The 21,057-nt window shown below is 47.2% G+C and overlaps 1 protein-coding gene across 29 annotated transcripts in view; it reads right to left on the bottom strand.

Moving 5' to 3' along the window:
* Positions 1–21,057, bottom strand: part of NCOR1 (nuclear receptor corepressor 1) — a 115,654-nt gene that overhangs the window by 7,734 nt on the left and 86,863 nt on the right. For 18 of the 29 annotated variants that reach the window (XM_061389732.1, XM_061389739.1, XM_061389731.1 and 15 more), the window contains 16 exons: positions 20,678–20,846; positions 19,509–19,649; positions 18,206–18,289; positions 17,474–17,730; positions 16,884–17,244; positions 15,064–15,291; positions 12,937–13,146; positions 12,386–12,535; positions 11,940–12,047; positions 10,195–10,360; positions 9,531–10,018; positions 7,106–7,234; positions 6,465–6,622; positions 6,076–6,299; positions 3,949–4,095; positions 2,547–2,689 (listed from right to left, as the gene is read on the bottom strand). In XM_061389732.1, coding sequence (XP_061245716.1) covers positions 2,547–2,689; positions 3,949–4,095; positions 6,076–6,299; positions 6,465–6,622; positions 7,106–7,234; positions 9,531–10,018; positions 10,195–10,360; positions 11,940–12,047; positions 12,386–12,535; positions 12,937–13,146; positions 15,064–15,291; positions 16,884–17,244; positions 17,474–17,730; positions 18,206–18,289; positions 19,509–19,649; positions 20,678–20,846 — 3,163 coding nt within the window. The remainder of the gene's footprint in view (positions 1–2,546; positions 2,690–3,948; positions 4,096–6,075; positions 6,300–6,464; positions 6,623–7,105; positions 7,235–9,530; positions 10,019–10,194; positions 10,361–11,939; positions 12,048–12,385; positions 12,536–12,936; positions 13,147–15,063; positions 15,292–16,883; positions 17,245–17,473; positions 17,731–18,205; positions 18,290–19,508; positions 19,650–20,677; positions 20,847–21,057) is intronic. The other 11 variants (XM_061389743.1, XM_061389756.1, XM_061389752.1 and 8 more) reach the window with 5 other exon arrangements.

Below are 21,057 nucleotides of genomic sequence, written 5' to 3'. Positions count from 1 at the left end.
CAGGAAGGAAAGGACCTTTTGCAGAGCCAGAGAAACACACATAGGAAAAAGCTGGCCTCAGGACAGGAACCCAAGCTTCCAGGGAAGAGTCCCTGCCAACAGCCAGGTGTGAGATTAGATCCTGGGGAGAATGCCCCCGTGAAAGGAACGAACATGACCATGTGTCTCTGCTGCAGCTGCCAGGGTGAGGCAGAGATCCTGCCTGTCGGTTCTGTTCATTTCTGCTAACTGTGCAGTCTGTCATTTGCTCAATTTGAATGACAGCAGCTTGGACAACCTGGGAACTACTTGTAAAGCACTGTGCCCAAAATGGAAGAAGTTTGGGAACAGAAACCGTGTTTCTATCATGCCTTCCAACTCAAGGTTGAGAACTTGAAAGAAAAAGAATCCAGGAAGTAAGTTAGTAGCCAGACAAACAAGTGTCCCAGAGAAGAGCGGCCCTGCACCAGGGAGAAGGCCTGTCCACGCAGATTGGGGTGAGGGGGCCTGGATGCTGACTCCTGGGACAGGGAGACAGGGGGGTGGGGAGGAGGCGCCTGACTTGTGGATCAGGGAACAGTAAACCGACTGAACCTGAAATAGCACAAGGGGGTAAGGAGGGCCTTGTAGTTCTCATAGAAACCTGGAGTACAGGACTTATTCATTTTACAAATACATACCATTATTTGTGAAATGATACAAGCCATTACAAGCCATACAAATACAAGCCATTATTTGGCTGAATAATAAAATCATGTTCTTATTGGTCAAAAATGGTCAGGTGAAGACAATTTCATGTTGTTCAACCAACAATAACATACTGGACTTAAATACACCCTGTGGGGTTCAGGTTAGCAGGTACTTCCTGAGGCCCTCAGAGCAGAAATCATCTGGGAGCTGACTGAAATGCCTTCCCAGATCCCCGCATTGCTCAGGACCGACAGGAGTGTAAGACAGGCTTACTAGAGGACATGATCGTTCCTCAGAGGTGGGGAAAGGCAGTTCTATAGTGCTGGAGGCAAACCAACATCTCAGAGGCCTGCTGAGCAAGACCGGGCTTCTGAGGAGACACAAAAATCAACCAAAGAAGCAGAGGAAGAAACTGGAAACAGCAGTATTGAAAACCAAGGGAACAGGGCATTTCTGGAAGGGGTAAGTTGTTCACTAGTGTTAACAACAGCAGGGAGAAAAGAGTCGCTAAGTTTAGAGCGTTAAGGCTTCTGCAGAGTAAAAGCACTGATGTCCTCAGTGGGAACCCTGAGCTGAAGCAAAGCCATCTCGGTTGCCGAGGGCTTGGACTTCTCGAATCTAGTAATTAAGAGCTGGGATAACTACACAAACAACATGTGACACTGGGCTCATCCTTTCTCCTCTGGGACTTTCAATCTTTGTTAATCACCATGTCACAGATCCAAACATAACTCCACCTGGCAGTTTCTAGTTGGCAGGGTTTACTGATGGTAGAAGAGCCTTGGATCGCTGGATACATGTAAAGAGAAGGGGACGAGTGAACCTGGTTGATGGCGTGAGTGTGAAAACAGTAGGCAAGGAAGGTTCCAGCCCAGCTGTTCAGAATTCTGTCCTTGTGGGCATTTATGGGCAGCCCTGGTGAGGGTGTTGCGTGCAGAACTACTGGAGGCATGGACTCTGGAGCTGGCATCCATGAGTCTGAACCACAGCCCCATCACCTCAAGAGTCACTAAACCCAAGCCTCAGTGTCCTCATTTACAAAGAGATGATGCCAACATGTGGCATGGAGAGTGTTGTGAAGGTGACAGGAGATAATACACATTCACGCTGACAACAGGGCCTAGAGCAGGCAGTGGTGCCCAGACCATCTGCTGCCGCTGCCTTGAGGCCGGCACCATCCTCAGTTGTGGGAGGTGCGCTTTGAAGCTAATCCACAAAGACTGGTAGAGCAGAGAAAGGCGCAAACAAGTACACACATCGACACAGGACAGCAGGGAGAGGTATGGGCCGTGGGCAGCTCGTTGAAGGAGGCTGGTATTGGTACCAACACTAAGTCACTGGAACTGAACACAGGTCATGGAAACACCCAGTGTGGTCCCAGACCCTCTTAAGATGATGAATTGGGATGGGTCCTACCACAGTACTCAGAACCGACTGAAAGGCTAACTGAATGAAAGGTTTTTAGTGACCAGCACCTGGGATGGTAGGAATGCTTAGAGCTGGCTGCCTGCGCACATCCACATTGGAAAGACAACTACAGGAGCACGACCTTGTCTGCAGACAGCTGGATGGTCTACCCAAATGAGGGGTAGACCAGGGGGTAAACACTGGAGAGCCAATCCAGCCCCATGTAAGACACACACTTCTGAGACCCACACTTGTTCGAAGAGAAAATGGGTAGCTGCACACGTGCTGGGTGGGGCTCCCTCACAGAAAGCCCCCAAGCAGAGCCAATGCAGGCCTGTGGAGGAGTTCATATCACATGTGGTTGGACCAGCCTGCCAGAGCCTCATACTCAAGGGTTACGTGAGAGGCAACATGGAGCTATCATTATTTATGCACATTTTATGGGAGTTCATGAAAGAAATCCCACTTACCCATATCAGAGTCACCTCCACCAGAGGAGTTCAACTTACGAAAAATCTCTTGCTTCTTTGACTTCACCATGGGGGATGTGCTCTCGAGCTTGGTAAAGAATGAAGGCAGGTAGCTTATGCTGCCTGGTGAGCGGGAGTCATTCCTGCTGGGAACAGTCATGTGTTACCACCACACACTCCTACTCCCCTCCCTGTCCCACCCCTACCCCCAACTCCCCCACCCCCGACGAGTGCCAGGCCCGAGGCCCTCTCTGTCTGAGCACTGACATATCTGGGGCCAAGAGGATGTCAGAAAAGGAGCCCTGGAGTGGAGACGGTCTAGAACCAAGAGAGCAAACAGGTGGTAACAGGAGCCCTCAAAACAGCTTGGCATGCTCCTGTCTTCTCTGCAGCACAGACCCTGGTGTACTGAGGGTGACCACATAATCTGGGGACCGTTTAACCAGCAACATTACTTTGAAGTAACAGTAAGACTGTAACTACTAGCATACCTGCCTATAGAATAGCAAGCACTCACACCTAAGCGGTAGACAATTAGACCTAACAGCACAGCGACAATGCAGAAATAAAACTGCGTATTTGTTAGAATCTCTCCAGGCCTGCATGAGCGGAGTATCATGTAAAGGCTTTCACATTTCATCTGCGGCTTCCTATGCTAACACATTTAAAAACACAAGTCTCCTCAACTAGCTCAGGGCTACCCAGGAGCCAACTAGTGCCAGAGACGGTAACAGAGAACACATGAAAGGTGCTGATAACCTAATTGGGTCCATCACTCGAACATGACAAAGAAGGTAACAGAAAAATGACTTAAGATGTCGTCTCTGTCCTCAAAAACTCACAAGCTTAGGGGAAAACACGTAAACATATAACTGAAGTTACCATCACTCCCTTTCCAAAACAGGATTTCTTCCTCATTTCACTGAAAGGTACCAACACCTATTTGGGTGCCTGTGAATTGTATAGGGGCCAAACTAAAAGCGTCTAAACCCAATAGAATAAATATCTACTAATTCACAGGGCGGGGGTAAGGGTTAGAAACTGGTGAGAAAACAGCAAGCAGTGCTCACTGCAACCTTCCACACACTGCACATGACACCAGGTGCCTGGCGGGCACTTGAGGTTCTCAATGTCCACACAGACAAAAAGGTTTTAAAAAAGATCCAGAAGGAATTAATTTCAAGGAGAATAATGAACAATTATTTTCTATCATCTACTTAAATATTAGAATTTCTTCAGTAAAATCCACTAGCATTTGATCACTAGGAAAACAAAGTGATTCTCCTGACATGTGATCGAGAGAGAAAAAAGTGCACTGACTTCAGGAAAACGGAAGGCACCAAGTGCGAGCATGCACATGCGTGCATGCGCACGCACAGCCACGCGGCCTACCCCTACGCACCTCTGCTCCGCGGGCTCGGCTCCACGCTGGGCCAGCAGCAGCACACTGTCCTGCTTCTCATGCACAACAGGAGCCTGAGGCGGGGAGATGGGCTCATAGGGCTCCGAAGAGATGTGACTCCTCTCTGGGGACTTTCCGGGCCTGATGCTGCAACATATGAAATGTGAGACTGTCTTCTCAGGGCTCACCTTGGCTCACCCTACACACACACAGACACTGGTTAGCTGGTTACTTCAGTCATTTCAGAGAACAAAAGTTGACACTGAATATTAGAAAAAAGTCACCTCAAATACTGTGAACTATTAATAAATCCCACTTATCACAACTAAAGATCCCGAGTGCCACAATTAAAACCCAGCACAGCCAAATATTTTTTTTAAAAAAATGAATAAAAGCCATCAGTGACCTTTAACATTATGCTTTCAATACCATTATAGGTTAGTATCGTTTGTCATTTCTTTTCCCAGTCTACCCCATCCAATTAGAGGTGGCCATTTTTTACCATTTCTTTTAGCTCTTTGATTATTTAGATGATTTAGAGGTAACTACCAATCTTAGGCTTCCCTTGGGGCTCAGCTGGTAAAGAATCCGCCTGCAATGTGGGATCGAGACCTGGGTTCAATCCCTGGATTGGGAAGATGCCCTGGAGAAGGGAAAGGCTACCCACATTCCAGTATTCTGGCCTAGAGAATTCCATGGACTGTATATAGTCTGTGAGGTTGCAAAGAGTTGGACATGACTGAGTGACTTTCACACTTTACCAATGGTATATACCTTTATTGGTGTATCAAAACTTGAAACAGTAGCTATCAGTCTTACCACAAAAGATGAAGGACTTGACTATCTTCTCTCTATTGATTTTAATCTTTAGCTTGTCTACTTTATATAGCCTGCTCAGCCATTTTTATATGATTTACAGCATTTACATTGTTCCAGAACTCTAGAGCAACTCCTCTGTGTTTTGCTCATAAGTTGAAAAATCAGTTAATGGTATTTTATAACAGTACGGATTATATAAATATTTTAAATTATAAAACCAGGTAATCTGAAAGAAATGTAACATTCCTCATTCAAAAGCAAGGTGTGATGATGTGGAAATTACAAGTGAAAAAATCAAAATGATTTGTTTCTCATAAATGGCTATCAACTGTTCAAAATCTACATAGCACTTTGTATGAAGAATGTATCATGAATGACATAACTTTCTGTTCTTCTTTGATAACTGAAGCTCTTTTTTGTTAAAAGAGAATGCTTTCATCATGTCCTTAAGATCATCCAGCTGCTTGAGATGTCTTATGTCATTTGCAATTTACTTCAGAACACTCCAGTTTGAGGTGGGGATAATGAAACTCATGGGGCCTGTACTGGGTGCTGGCATGTTACACTTTCTCTACTTCTATATGTTCAAAAAAATCCCACAATAAAGTTTTTTCCCAAAGGAGTATCGTTCATCTTATTAAATACACTGTTCTTACTCCTTTATGTTCTCTGCTAACTTAGGGGTTGGCAGGCAGGCTGGAGAACCAGGCCTGCTACAAAATCAACTGCCGCTTCCCACTGCCCTGGTCCATCCACCTGCCATGTGTCTCCAGATATTTGCAGAGTCTTTGACCTGCTGAACCCCAGACTCGTTCTCAGCATCTTTATGAACTTGACAAATCTGTGCTGCTTGCTCTCCATCAACTAACATGAGCACCAACATGCAGTCCACTACCTTCAACTTCCAAGTGCAGAGCACTGGCGAGAACACTGGAGAGAGCCCTGTACTGAGCAGCCTCACATTATTCAACGCCAGCTTCCTAAACATCTGAACACTCTGTGATTCTGAAGACCCAGGCCGTGTCCCAACATTACCACCCAACCATCCATGCCACAGCACTGTCTGCAAACCCACAGACAGAGGACAGCAATCAACTTGTGGACACATAATAAAAACATATAGGACCAACTGCCCAGACAGTAGACATTCCAAGAATAATACACAAAGGAAAAACTATCATTTACACTTTCCAGGGAATTAAGGTAAAGAAACTTTACCTTAAGGTAAGAAATGAATCCCCTAACGTGAAGGTAGAGTACGACTGTTTCACTGCTGGGGAACCTACGTGTAGCCAAGGGAGACCATACCTGGCCCTGGATTTGTCCACTAGAGTTTCTGGAGAGACTCTTGAGCCTGGTCTCTGATGGTGAGCAGATTGAGACTGAGATTCTGGGCTGTAGCGGTTTGATGTTTTCGTTCTCACAGGTGTAGACACCAAGGCAGACGGTGAGCTCTGGAATGTAGAAGTGGAAGGCTGCTGGGGAGGCTGCGAGGAAACTTGATTTCTAGCAAAATCTTGTGTGATAATTTGCTGTGAATGAGAAAAAGAGGAACTGGTTAAATCCATTGAGCACTTGTCAAAAAAAAGTGTAACATAAAAAAATCTAGATATCTTTATTGTGATTCTATGTGAAACGTGCCCTGTGTGATTGTGTACAAAGACCCCACTAACTAGTAAGAGTAGTGAGAAACTCACGCAGATGTGGTCAGCAAGTGTGATGAGCCGGTGTGTCCGGGGCACTTGCCCCGCCCCCTCGGCTTGTGAGGGTGGGGGCGGCGGCTGCTGCGGGGACGGGGACTCCTGCTGCGGCCGGTAGTGATGCAGTGGTCCTTCGTACTGTCTGGGGGCTTCGTCTAACAGGGGACAGACAGACGTCTTACTGCAGGGAGGCCCACCTTTCACTCATGAGCAAAGATTAAACATAGCTCAGAGAAACACAGGAAGGGGAATTCATATCTTAATTTTGAAGAAAAAATATTTATTCACTGAGAGACATCAGAATATTAGCATAGACTAAAATGTGAAAGCACAAGTGGGCAAACAAAATTAACATCAACTATTTTCAATATCATTAAAACATATTTAAAAAGTCATCAATGACTTAAAAATAGTATTCCATTGAAGTGAAGTCGCTCAGTCGTGTCCGACTCTTTGCGACCCCATGGACTTAGCCTGCCAGGCTCCTGTCCATGGGATTTTCCAGGCAATAGTACTGGAGTAGATTGCCATCTAGACTCATAGAAGATTACTCTAAAACAAAACTAACAAAATGAGCTATTTCTGAACACGCCCTGGACAGACAACAGGAAGCACATGTGAAGACACAGGAGACCCACTTTCTGCCTGGCTCGCCTTCACGACCTCCGGCTGGTAGGCCGTCAGCCTCTCCTGGGGCGGTGCGGGAGAGCTGGCGGGGCTTATCACCTCAATAGCATCGCCAGGTGTTTCATACCGGTGAGAAGATACTTGAAGAAAAGAAAAGAATCTATTTTAAAACTAATCTTATGTCAAGCTCAGAAGTCCCAAGCTCTTCAAATCTATTTGCATATTTTCAGTTTTTACTCGTCAGAAGTGCTCAATGGCACCTCAGGTTAATGAAAAAACAAACAAGGAGTTCAATGCATTGTGGCAAAGGTCAGTTAATCGCTTCCTCAGGCTCCTCATCTTGGCAAGGTACAGAGTTTCCTGAAAATCTGCAGGCTCTAAAACCTTGAGGTGAAGCAGATCAGAAACAGAGCTCGACCTTCTCCTGGGGGCTGAAAAAGAAAATCACCAGGAAATTCATCACAAGAGATTAAACCAACGAGAGGAGACCTCAACAGTACATACTTCCAAGTCACTTCCATCCCGGATAGTCTGCTCTTCTTCACCAGGACAACTTCAACGCTGTGGATTAACATCACGTAATAATTTTCTCAAATCACTGAGTGCTCCTGACAAAAATGACTCCCATTTTTAGCCCCATGTTACACCATGAACGTGAACAGAGGTGGCGGTGAATGTCTGCAGGGAGGAAGGGAGCACGCGCCGTCACAGCCGGGCCCTCCAAGAGATGGTGCCCTTGGGAACTGAGGGTCTAAGGAGTGGGGGTCCAGGCGCTTTCCTCAGTCCTGCCAGGGCCTCAGACTCGAAAACAGGGGAGCTGCTGGGGAGGGATGTGACCTCCTGCTCAGGACCCTTCTGACTCAAGAGTGCTGTGCGCACTTTTGGGTGCACTGAAGCACCTGAGGAAATGATCAGCGACCCAAAGAGTATGTGACCCTGGCTAGATCAGCAAGCGTGGTCAGGTCCTGGACACAGGGTAGAGGGTGGGAAGAACCCCACTACTAGTGCACCACCCACTGCTCCAACGGCAACTCTGCAGCCCTCTCCCGCCCCACCAGGCCATGGAAGCCGCAAGGACCTGGCTCTAGTATACTCAGGACAGAGACCTGGTAATGGGTGGAAATTAGCTTTGGAAACTAAAATATGTCACTATATGCAAACTAACTGGTACTACTTTGGGAAGGGCACCAATCACTGTTCACTGTTTGCGTGCTGCTCCCAAACTCTGCTCCCCAAGGCAGCACAGGCGGCAGGAGGCCTGGTGCTCCTGGGAGCTCAGTGCTCTTGATGTCTTGGGCGGGGGCCAGGAAGAGGGGGCTTGAGGAAGAACTGAAAGCCACGCTGGGTAATCGGGAGGACCCTGGGCGCTTCACACAAGGAATGGAGTCAGTGATGAAAATAAAACTATGCTCAGAGACATAAACCATCAGAAAAGCAGCCAGACTGCTTGCAGACATTCTGTGATGCAAAAAGGAAGTGATGTCAGGTAGTTAGCAAGTGTTCCACAAGCCCCAGGATGGTTACCACGCGTGTGCCAGTAACTTCCCGCCAGACGGCCCAGTCACACAACTAGAGACTGTCTCAATTCTCTGTAGGTACAGCACCGATTTTGCAGATTTCCACAGTCCAGGCTAACAGATATCTTTCATGGACACATAGGACTACCAAGCTTCTCTCCAGACCTCAGCCATGGGGCTATTTATTTATCCAAACAAATCAGGATCAGGAGCAGACTAGCCAGAACCTTGTATTGCATGCCAGGCAGTGCACAGGACCCCACTGGTCACGGTCTCCGACTCTACTCGATTCACGAATGGAAATGAGAGGTTACTATGTGTAGTTACATTACTTCAATACTAAGGGATATGTGTTTAAATAGTTGCCTTCAGAAATTCAATAGAGAATTTAGGATGTAGTTAAAAATACATTTAAAACAACTTTTCTAGCATTTTACTGTAGTCTGCTGAATTCTTACACTTGCTCAAAATCCAACTTATAAGAAATACCAATTACCAATAACCATAATTATCAATAAGGTGGTCTTTTAAAAATATCTATATCTTAGAAAAAGGTTACTAGTGGCTTTGGGGCACCACCCTAGACCCTGATGCATGCCTCAGGAGGGTCTCCTGAGGAATGAGGTCTCGAAGCGTGGAGCGTGTGACACACCCATTTGCAGAACCTGAAATGTGAGCGGCTCTGCCTCTGTCTGCCTCCCTGTGACTTCATCCCCAGAAAGGCCAAGTTCCTCAAGGAAACACGTGACAGTGCACTTAAGATGCTCAGATACTTAAAGGCGTAACAGCAGGAGAGACTTTCGTGCACCACTAACCCACACCACCTCTCCATGACATTCACACCGTGTGCTTCGCTTCCCCTGGAGTCAGGTGACTCCATGTGTGGCCCCGTGGGGCGGGCTCGGGCCGAGATACATACAGCTACTGGAAGAGTCTGAGCTCTGGGAGCCACGGTCCCTGCTGTCCTTGTCCGAGGCAATCTGCCGGGTGATGATCACGTCTATGAAGTTAGCTGCGGTAATGGTGGTCTTCCCTCGAGTCCTTAGCTCTTCCTCATATCTGGACTTGGGAGGAGGCCCTTTCTCTTTCCCAGCCTCAGAGTAAATTACTGCAGAGTGAGGCTGGGGCTTGCCACTCGGCAGGGCTGAAGAGGTGTACAGACACTGACCGGCTCTCTTCTCCGCCTCCAGGCTTTTCTGCTCTAGCTGCTGCTCACTGACTGCTGCCCTGCTCCTCACATTCTCTTCTAACCTGGTGGCGTCGTGCTTACTCTCTTTCGTTTTGGACACATCCATCTGGGGAGCAGATGCAGCAGCGTCCACAAGAGCAGCCAGGGCATCCGCAGCGGTGTTGTAACGGGAGGCCGGCAGGCCCTGGCTGATGGAAGGGCCCCCGGCAGGCAGTGGCCTGAAAAGAAAACCAAAGCACAAGTCTGTGATGGGGAGACTCTCCCAGTGTGTTGGGGTGTCAGGAGGACAGACTGCGGTGAGCACAGTGTGCAGTGCTACTGCAGTCACATGCTGATGAGCATGTGACACATGCAGCAGACAGCACGTCTGGTCCAAGTGCACTCGGAGGCTTACATGATCCGCAACTGCGCGCTAGGGTCCAGTGGGGTGATCACGCTGGTCCCGTTGGTTCCCTGGAAGACGCTGGGTCTCTGCTGCAGCAGGGTCTCCTGAGCTCTGACTGACGGGGATGGGGAGCGCACGTAGCCGTGGCTGCTGGGCCGGCCAGGCTGCTCCGAGCCTGCGGGGCAGAGGGATGCAGGGACGAGCCATCAGGAAGAGGCTGGATGGCAGCACAGAGGGTCGCTGACTTCCTCACATTCCCAGATAGAAGAAAGGAAAGCAGGTGGAGAAACTCACTACCCTGCTTTCTGGCCTTTCAAGAAATCAATGCTTTAAGAGTTTTCCAATAAAGATGCAATAAAACCACACTAGTAACTTGAAACAAAATGGTCAGCTACCACTTTACTCTCGTTCCCATTCCTGTGATAAGTCTCTATCTTGATTCCAAAGAGAAACAAAAAACCACCAATACCGGAGCACTAATACAAATCAGGAAGTTTGTCTCTGACTTTTCCTCAAACTCTGGTGTGTTTCTTATTTCCAAAATCAAGCCTGGAACAACTGTCTCTGAATCACAATGCAAATGATGAGCTTCTGCTGCAGCAGGGCCCAAGGCTGCCCGGCCTGCAGCTCCGTGGCTCCTCCACTTGACCATGGCTCCCACAGCAAAGCTCCTTCACTCGCAGGACCTCAAGTTCCTTTTCCTCACTCTCTCCTCCACCTCCTCGGGCTCTCAGACTCACTCTTTCTCACTTGAGCTGGCAGTTCTAGCAAACAGCCATATTTTTTTTTCAGAGCACATACCACTTAGCACAGCCATTCAGCGATTCCCTCCCGTCTGACCACACAACAGTTTATGTGAGCGTTCCCACAGGAGTGCATTCCTAGGACTGGATTATTGCTCATGTTTTTATGTCTCTGAAAAGGTTATCCCTGTTTATACTACCACTGACAGTGTGTAAGAGGCAGTGTTTCCTCAAACACCACAATACTATCAAACTTTCAAATGTTTGATGGAGAAAAATTATGTTTGATGGACTTAAAGCTGCATGTTATTCATCAGTGGGATCACAAGCATTTTTAAAACATAGTTCCTACAGACATTATGTAGGATTTGTACCTGGCTTTCTTCAGTTAAGTCAATTTCTGCAGTTTCTATACAATCAACATACAATCAATATTATGGTGCTAGTTCATGATCCACTTCCCAGGTGGCTCAGTGGTCAAGAATCCACCAGCCAATGCAGGAGATGCAAGACACGCGGGTTCAATTCCTGGGTAGGAAAATCCCCTGAAGAAGGAAATGGCAACCCACTCCAGTATTCTTGCCTGGAGAACCCCAAGGATGGCAGGCTACAGTCCATGGGGACACAGAGAGCAGGACACAATTGAGTGATTAAACGACAAGAACAGCTCATGATTCATTAAAGCACCTCCTACAGTCAGACACTGAGGGATTTCTTTTACATTAATCAGACAACCTTCTAAGCACACTGCATCCTCCCTTTACACGCCAACCCAAATGCCACACCTATCTTCAAGAATCTTCTGTGAGCCTCTGCTGGATGGCTTCAGCTTTAATGAGCTCTGAGCCCAGCGTTTTCAGACCCAACTGGTATTGCTAAATCCAAATGCCACCGTCCCCATGACAACACCACTGCCTCCGCCCTGCCTGGCAGCTCAGCAGCCTACACACGCAAGGGCCCCACTGTCTGAGGGCATCCCACCCTGAGCACGAGGCTAGTGCCTCCACCCACCCGGCCGCAGGTAGAGGTCCGAGGAGGCCGTGGCAAGGCGCTCCCGCTCCTTTTCCCGCTCCCGCTCTCTCTCAGCACTGGCCGCGGCTGCAAGGTGTGTCGAGTGTCCTGGAAAACACACAAACCTGCAGCCTGAGGACAATAACACCAACCTGGCAAGTGCATCAAACAAGCTTTACCTTCTCAAGTGACTGAACATTTTTCAGAAAGCTCCAAATCTGAGCAGTAGGAAGTGTGCTTTCCTAAGAGTTTCAATGATATTGGAGCATAACACGAGCTCCCAGGAGCTCTCAGAGGATCTAGGGACAGACATTGTGGAGGACCCATGACTAGACAGTAAACGAAAAACAGCAGACTGGGGAAAAGTGCCCAAAACACCCATAGAGGGTGTGCTGGCAACACGGGAGCACACTGCTCCCAGCAGAGAGGGGCATGCGCAGACCCACCTGGACTCACGGACGCGGAGCTGTAAGGTCTGGGCGGGAAGGTGATCTGTGTACCAGGAATATATGTGATTCTGTCCATGGGGGGGGTGCTCGTCCCCCCGGGGTGAGGCACTAAAATTGCTGGAGGCATGTTGGTCAGGTCAATGATTCCTGTTCAAAAGAAAAAACAAAATTATGTTTAAAGGGTTATTCTAAAGATAAAGAACTGCACATGGCTCTTGGGTTTCTCTAACCCCAAAATAATTTGCATACAGGACAAAAAAAGTGCTTAAGTTCAGCATGACTCTGAAAGACCTGCTTCATCAGAGTAACAGATGAACACTGCCCCACCCCCAACCCCCACCCTGTACGTGGGGGGAGAGTGTGAAGCTGGCCAGACCACGGGTTCCAACCTCAAGGACATCGATCTGGCCTCGTTATTCCAGTGCTGCCAAAACAGCCTGTTTCGATGCATCATCCTGTCTGCCTTCAAGGCTAACGGCTACAGAGCCTGCTTTTCCTTCCTCCTATCATCCGCCCACCAAGCACTAGTCCTGGGCACAGACACACACCCCTGGTCGCTGGGTACGGGAGCCCCAGCTGCTGCTCTCGGGGAGACAGCCCCCTGGCTACGTCAGGCCGCAGGCCCACTTGCATCTGCTGGGAGGTGATGTAGTCATTGAGAATGGTCTGGCGCGTGTTCTCCATTGCGTAGAGCTGGTACTGACTGGGGTAGCCGGGGGTCGGTGACAGCTGCCTCTGGAACAGGTAAGCAGCGGCTGCTGATGGAGAGAGCAGAGACAGGCACGTAGTTGAGTCTGTGCAGAATCCACTTGCTAAACATCACCCACAGAAAGAGTAAGGAAAAGAACCATCTGCTGAGCTACTGAGCACAATCAGCTTCTACCAACCTCAGGGTTGGGGCAGGGGGAGGGGGACACAGGATTACGGCAGATTCCTTTTGGACCTTGACAGAGCAGCAGTGTGAATATAAACATCCTAATGTCAGATGTAACGAAAACCAGGATGACAGATCTGACAAAACAAAAGTATTAACCTTTACCACCAGAACAGCAGCTAAAACCTACTCTCAAGTAGTTTCACTTTCAGTCTTTGACATGTAACTTTATTAGATTTTTCACCTGAAGTTTCCAAAGAAATGGAAAAATTTGTAACAAATGGTAACTTTATTTTTTTGGGGGGGAGGGTGCTGAAAATAAACTGTCCATGGGCATTTAATCAGTGTGTGCGTGTACAGCAGAGATTAGTCAAAGGGCCAGATGGTCAATATGTGAGGATTTGTGGACACTATGGCTCTGTCACACTGACTCAACTCTGCCATTACAGTGTAAAAACCGCCACAGACAAAACAAACAAGCAGGCATGGCTTGTATTCTAATAAAACTTTATTTGCACCAACAGGCAGCAGCAGGACCAGGCCCCCATGACGCAGGTGCTTGAACACTGTAGGTGCGGTCATGAGCTGAGCACACACAGTGAACTTTATGCAGTGCCGGAGGTCCACTACATCCCAACAAAACTGCAACAGGAGATGATGCCTCTATCCTCAAAATACTGATAATCCAGCTCAAGCTCAACAATGACAAGCAAAGAAAACTGCTATAAAATAAAGGATTATGATACACACTAAATGAAAGCATAAACATTCACTTCTGTCTGAGAGTTTGAGTGATATAGTTTATGAACACATTTTCTCCTGAGAAGAACAAATGACAGACTCTCGGAGTGTCTGCTCCCCCTTCCTCTAGCCCTCCCAGTGGGGTCTCTCAGCCGACAGTGGGGGGTAGGGGTGAGGCTCCCGCCCCAGCTCTGGGGACAGGCCCTGAACAATCAGGCATGTGTGGGCGCCTCAGGGACCTGACGTTTTCAGGTGACAGATAATGTGATGGTACTGACCTCACACAGTCCAGCAGAGATGCTCCACCACCTGTGGACAGGAAGCCCTTTCCTGGGCAGAGCCCACTGTCCCGGGCCCCGCAGGCAGCACTGCTGTGCCAGGGAAGCCCACCCTCCAGAAAACCTACATGCTTCTACACCTACTAAGACCATGTTCACTGACGGTCAGTGGTATCTGTTCAAAAGTTCCTTCCAGCTGTACTTGCTACTACAATAATGAAACAATGAAAAAATGACGCTGCTGTTTTGGAAAGACTCAATATAGAATCTGAATTAGGTATGGACTAGATAATTTTAAAAGATGAGGAAAAAAATCTAGAAGGATACTGTATTTATTGACAGATTCCTTTGGTGTGTTTTTAAACTTCAACTTCACTTAAAAAGACAAACCTGGAGATGTATCATCTGCATAAGGAAGAACTGTGAGGTGTAACCAGTGCCCTGACTAGAGATCAGAACACTGGTGAAGAAAGGCTATGTTGTAAACTAAAATGTATGAAGTATGCCTGTGTTATTTAAAAACAGTTCTTCACATGAACCCACTTTCCAATCAAATGCCACACACAAGAGGGCTTTCCACATACCCAGTATTTTAATTCTTTAAGGGGTGCTGGTAATATTCTGTGTCTTGATTTGGGGGCTTGAGCTGTAGAGTTTGTGAAAATCCACTAAACTGTATCCTAATAACACACGTGACTGCCTGCATTCTGTACAGAACGTCTAAAGAGGCACACAGCCGTGTTACTGCTCTGCCTTCAGTTTTCACTGAGCACTGTGCTTACCAGGATCCAGAGCCCGGTGAAAGGGCATGGCTGGGTCCAAGTGTGCCGGCAGGTGGCTCCGGTACACCTCCCCGGGGGTGCCACCCCTGTGGTGCGGCTCGAAGGGGCTGTGGCTCACTGCAGGGTCCACGCCAGGCACCGGAGACTTGGCTGCGATGCTCTCCCTCTGGGTAGGGGTCAGGGTTGACTTCCTCTCATGATTAGCAGACTTGCCAGAAGAAATTGTAACTAGAAAAAAACAGCCAACACCACAAATCCTTAAGCAAGCTTGTTAAGTAGGATAATGTTAATCTATTTCTCAACCATTCCAATACAGACCATATACATATATCTCTTTGATCTTCTCTTTCTACTAAACATGAAACAATCAATCTTGCAGAACATGCAGGCACCTCTGGGTTGGGAGACTGCCCCCTTTCAGGTCACAGCCCGGTTTATCACCTAAAATTACGAATGAAAGTCGACGCTCAGTGCTTTGTCATCTCTGACCTGATAGGCTAATGCCTCCAGACCCTGCCCACACCAAGCCTCCACCCTCTCTCTGCCTGGCTGCCTGGCTCCTTGCTGGGTCACACAGTGTTCCCTGCTCTGTGCTTCCACACAGACTTCCTCACCAGCATTGGCCTCCTCCCTGCTCCAGCTTCTTCTTCTCTACAGGACATTATTCAGAAGTTTCATTATCTCATTAGTTCTACTGAGTCCAAACGAAAACCCTACCAGCCATCACCTTCCACTGTTTCAGTAACTGTGGTGAAACAGAGGATAAAATTTACAAGTTTGGCCATTTCATAGGGTATACTTCAACAACAGTAATACACAACACCGTGCAACCATGAGCACCATCTAATTACTATTTTGATAATATCGACTTTGCTGTGATCACACAAACCTACGTGTGGAAGCCAAGAAATCATGCTGGTTTATCACCTCCCTTCCCTGCCGCAGCTCGCTCTAACAGGCAGAGCCTCTCCCTCTGCAGGGCAATTCTCCTCCTTCAAGACCAGAACCAACAGGATGTAGGTTTACACCATGGCCCTAGACGGACATTTCCCTCTTCTACTCCCTCTGTGTGGCCCCTCCAACCGCCCACGGGAGTCTGCACATAAGCCCTCGATAAACGAGTATTGCAATACAATCTAAAACGCTCAGTGGAAATACTTCTAAGGGCCTCAGATTGTTCACAGGCCACCTGGTAAAAATCCATGCCTCTCATCCCCCAAATGTCTCTGCAGCAGCATGAACCCCTAGGAGGGGTGGGTTCTGGTCATAAAACAGAACCGACAGTAATAACAGTTCACAGTTACCGAGTTCTTCCCACACTCTGTGCACTATTCTGCCAAAGTCCTTTCAACATATCACCTCACTTTATCTGCATAGCAATCCTATGAGGCCAGCCTTGGTATTACACCACCAGTTCACAGATGAGGACACTAGAGCACAAAAAAGCTAAGGAATGTGTCCAACTCAGTACAGTAAGAACCTCGATTCACCCTAAGCAGCCAGCCCCATGACCTTAGCACTCAGACAGCAGACACACAGCAGACAGTGAAGAGAGCTGACCATCCAGACCAACTTCCAGAAATTCTCACGGCCTAGCTGAAAATCCATGCCCAAGCATGACCTGTTCCACCATTTCTGGACTGCAGTGCACCCTGCACTTAATGAGAACATTAGACATTTTACTTGCAATGATGCCTATTTTCATGGGCAGCCAGTCTCCCAGAGCACAGCAGACAGGCTGCAAGCCCCTGGAACCAACGCTGGGCCACGTGCTGCGGTGGACAGCATGAATGGTCAGACAGCATATGAGAGCAACACACCTTCGGAAGCTCTGCTCAGCATGGGCGAGCCCCGGGACACGGTGCTGGCGTAGCTCCCTGGCGTGCGCCGTGCGCTGGCGTCCTCATAAATCCCCGGGCTCAGCTGTGCTTTGGGAGCTTCGTGGAGAGTGGACCTGAGGACTGAGGGGCCGGAGCTCACCACCGATGTGTGCCGGGACCGCACAGGCTCTCCTGCCTTCACGTCCTCATACTTGCCCCTTTCTACCACTTTCACGTTCTCGGGCACAATTTCCAGTGGAGGCATCCCACGGGGCAGTTTGCTAGGCCCCGTGATCAGGGACTTGACATTGTGTTTGATGGCAGATTGACCCGAGCTGCTGTCGAATTTGATGGGTGTGCCCTGTGGGTCAAGAGACAAGTGTTACAGGCAACCCTGCAGACCGGCTCCATCTCAGGTTCCACACTGGCGTGTGCCAGGGAAGGACTGCTGAGTGCCCATGCCGCACATGCTCCCAGACCAGAACTGAGGTCACAGAGACCTCCACATTTACTTTCAGGAGACCTGATGTTTAAAATGATCTAGAACCACCTATAACTACTGCTGCACTGCGGTCCAAAGCAGATGGTACCTGGGAGATGGAGCCCTCAATGACAGGCCGAGCGCTCGGCACCACCTCGGGGGTTTTCCGACTCTCCTGAGCCAACACATCCTGCCGGGGGATCTCGTGAACGGAGCGCCCCATCTCTTTGATGGTGGTGATGCCATCATAGGGCTTTCCTTTGGTGATGGCACCTTCAAAAGCTCGGATGGGTGGACTCTCCCTTTTAATCTGTTTGGGGTACTTAAGGCCATCCTCGAAACTTTCAGTTGTCGCTCTTGGTGTGCCTTCAAAGAAGGATTCAAGAAACACACATGGTAAATTAATGCCACTGAACTATACACTTAAAAACTGTTTCAACAGTAAATTTTGTTGCATATAAATTACCACAATATAAAGAAATTAATGCCTTGCTGTTTGCAGTTTCTAATCAGTTTTCTGTTTACAGTAAGATCCTTATGTCAATATTCATTGGCCATTATTTGGCGGGGGGTGGGGGGAGAGTTGTTCAAGACTTAATATATCATTCAGCACAATCAAGAGTAGTTCTTACATAATGAAGATGTCTGTATTAAAAGATTAAGCAACTATCATCTTGAAATAAACTATGAACCTCAGAGAAGAGTTATAGTTAGGGTTTAAATACCTAACATGTCAAAAGGGAAGATACCTTGAAAAACAGGCTTCACATCCTGCACGTTAATTTCAAACTACTTCGCCCCTGAGACAGTTGTGAACAGAAGCAAACAAGCAGAGAGTTACCATGCATGATGGACCCAGACAGCACGGTCCTGTCCTTGAGGTCAGAGTGAGGGCTCCCCCTGGGCAGTGCACGGCAGATGAGCCCTTTCAAAACAAGCAGGCGGTTCTGGTGTTAGATACAGCACAGGTGTCAACTCAGGCACACAACTAACTGTTCTAAGAGGACACACTTCTGACATAAGCTCCATGGAAAAAGGTGAACCGTTTTGGATTTGCAAACTATTCAGAAGAACATCATGGAAAAAACAGTAAAAGCTGGAAGTATCCACTTTTAAAACCGTTTCTTTTCAAACATTTTTGCAAACAGAAAATGGCCAAGGAAGACATCTAAGTCAAAGCCTAGAGAACAACACTTTCAAAGCCAAGTCTAAATTCTCAGTGCTTTTTTATCAAGGTGAGAGAAAATACAGAGGGTTAGGGTTAGGAAATCACTGTTAAGTTCTGAAGAGAAAAACATGAAAGATGGATACCTCAAAAACAGATAAAATACACTAAAGAGGCAAACCAAAACAAAAGTAAATAACCTTTTCAGAAGTTTCATGTTACATTGCCAACAAATTTGAATCGAGGAAAGTAAGAATTTTTTTTTAACTACAGAGAAAATTCAGCTCTTAGAAAATTTCAACAGGCCTTCAAGACTGAGGAATTCTTACCCTGTTTCCCATTTCTCATCTAGATTAAAACAGAACAGTTGAGTCAGGTTAAGACTTAAGGAAAGTGAACCATTCACAAAACAAACCATGGTGATCGTGTGATGAAGGCAATGCCACATGATCAGCACAGGGCTGCACAGCTGTCTCTCTTCCTTACATGACTGCAGGTACAAGCCCTCAGCTGACAGAGCAAGAGATGGGCACAGACAGACGCGCCAGGAAAGAGCGAGATTCAAACACGTCTCTGCTCTGTACGTTATATACCACTCTGACGGCCCCACAATAAAAACAAATGCTCATGATGAACTTCACATTTTTAAACTCACTTAAACAGGATCAATCTACAAATTACATGAGCATTCTAACAGTTACCTATGATAAGATCAATTTTGTCTTTACTTCCCCCTTCACTGTCATGTACTGCTTGATTTATATGTAGAGATGAACATGAATTTAAATGTTTACTAATACAACTTTCATATTAGTATATTAATTACTATTACACATTTTATACTACATGATATGTTTCATTTATAGATTGATATAAATTTCAGGTAGAAATGACAGATATTAAATGCAACCTAACCCAACAATGCAAACTGGCTGTACAGAATTAAATGTATCTAAACAGAGCTCTGGAAACACTTTACCCTCCAGCGGTGCTGATACGGGAGACTCCCTCATGGACAACCCTTGTTTTATTGTTCCTTCCACTGATTCATAGCTTCTTTTGAGACTGATTTCATGAGCTGTTCTCGGACTCCTTGTCCCTTCTCGGGCATTCTTAATATCTGCAGGACACAGACACAAGCACTGCTCGGATAGAGCCCAAGGCCTATTAGCCCAAGGCCTAAATAAGTTACTTTAACCTCATGATCTCATGATCTCATGAAGGTAATATAAAAACTGGTCTTAATCTACTACATACCTACCTCTGTGTAGATGATATTTATAAAAATGTTTTCATTCATTCAAATATATTTACTGGTCAGGCATAAACCAGGATTGCAGATATAGGGTGTAAATTAGGTCCTTTCCCTCAAGGAACTTAACAATAGTGATGGGTCCAGGTTAACTAATGGCAGTTACCACTAACAGGTACTACAGACAGCAGGCGATCAAACTGCTGAAAAGGGATCTGGGCACATGAAATTTCAGGTAAGGGTCACTGGACACAGCAATGCGATTGATGATAGTCATCGCCAGCTGAGCCAGGGTGGACACAGTGGAAAAAGGGGAGACGCATGTCTGGGCAGGACAGTGAGATTTCAGCACACTGCTCATAACAGTGGGCAAGCTGAAACTTAAACTCATGAACACATCTAAAGATGAATGTTTAGAGACAGGCATTAAAACAATTACATTTAAGGTGAATTTAAATTCAGTACTCTTTCTAGGATGATCAGACTACTATCTACTCCTTAACAAGTAAAACTGGCATTCCTTTAAAATAGAAGGGGGTCAAATAGCATTCACAGGGACTTGTTTTTGCTGAGCAGACATTTAGCTGTGGTTCTATTAAACAGAGATTCTTTTCCTAGGCTAAATCTAATGACCACAGCTGGCAGTGGGGAGCCACCACTCAGGGGACACTTACTCTGGGCTCCGCGCTCTTAAGCATTTTTCACTGACTGACTCAGTTAATTTTTCACCAAAGTTTCAAGAGAAGTACTCACGTTAACCCTTTTTACATTACAGAGAGGAAACCTGGGCTTGGGGAAAGAAAACTCACTTTCCCAAAGCCAGCAGGTAATGAGCCAGCCCCACACCCCTGTCACATGTGACAGCACCAGCCTTGGAGTGGAGAGGCGATACTTACTATCATAGGATAAGATGTGTCCACTTTTGCCTTCGTAAATAACATGGCCTTTGGAGGCGGCTTCCTCCCGGCCTTTCTCAGGACTGCTCTCTTCAATGGACAGTCTAGAAACAGGTCCCTTCACCAATGCCTCAGTGGGTATGCCAGCCTGGGACAGAGCTGGGGTGCCCTGCCATTCAATCAGACACAGGCAGCATGAGCATCACTTCAGTTGACAGGACACAAATGCTCAGAAAATGTAACCTGCCACACCAAGCATCAGATCAAGCCATGACCTCAAATAAGAAAGGCCAGCACATGATGGGAAACCGGACATGTTTTATAAAGGAAGACTGTACCTTGGTCCTTGAACCCTCCATGCAAAACTTCCTAAAATGCCA

This window comes from Bos javanicus, chromosome 19 (genome assembly GCF_032452875.1).
Source record: "Bos javanicus breed banteng chromosome 19, ARS-OSU_banteng_1.0, whole genome shotgun sequence".
NCBI lineage: Eukaryota > Metazoa > Chordata > Mammalia > Artiodactyla > Bovidae > Bos > Bos javanicus.
This window is presented reverse-complemented; position numbering and strand designations above follow the sequence as displayed.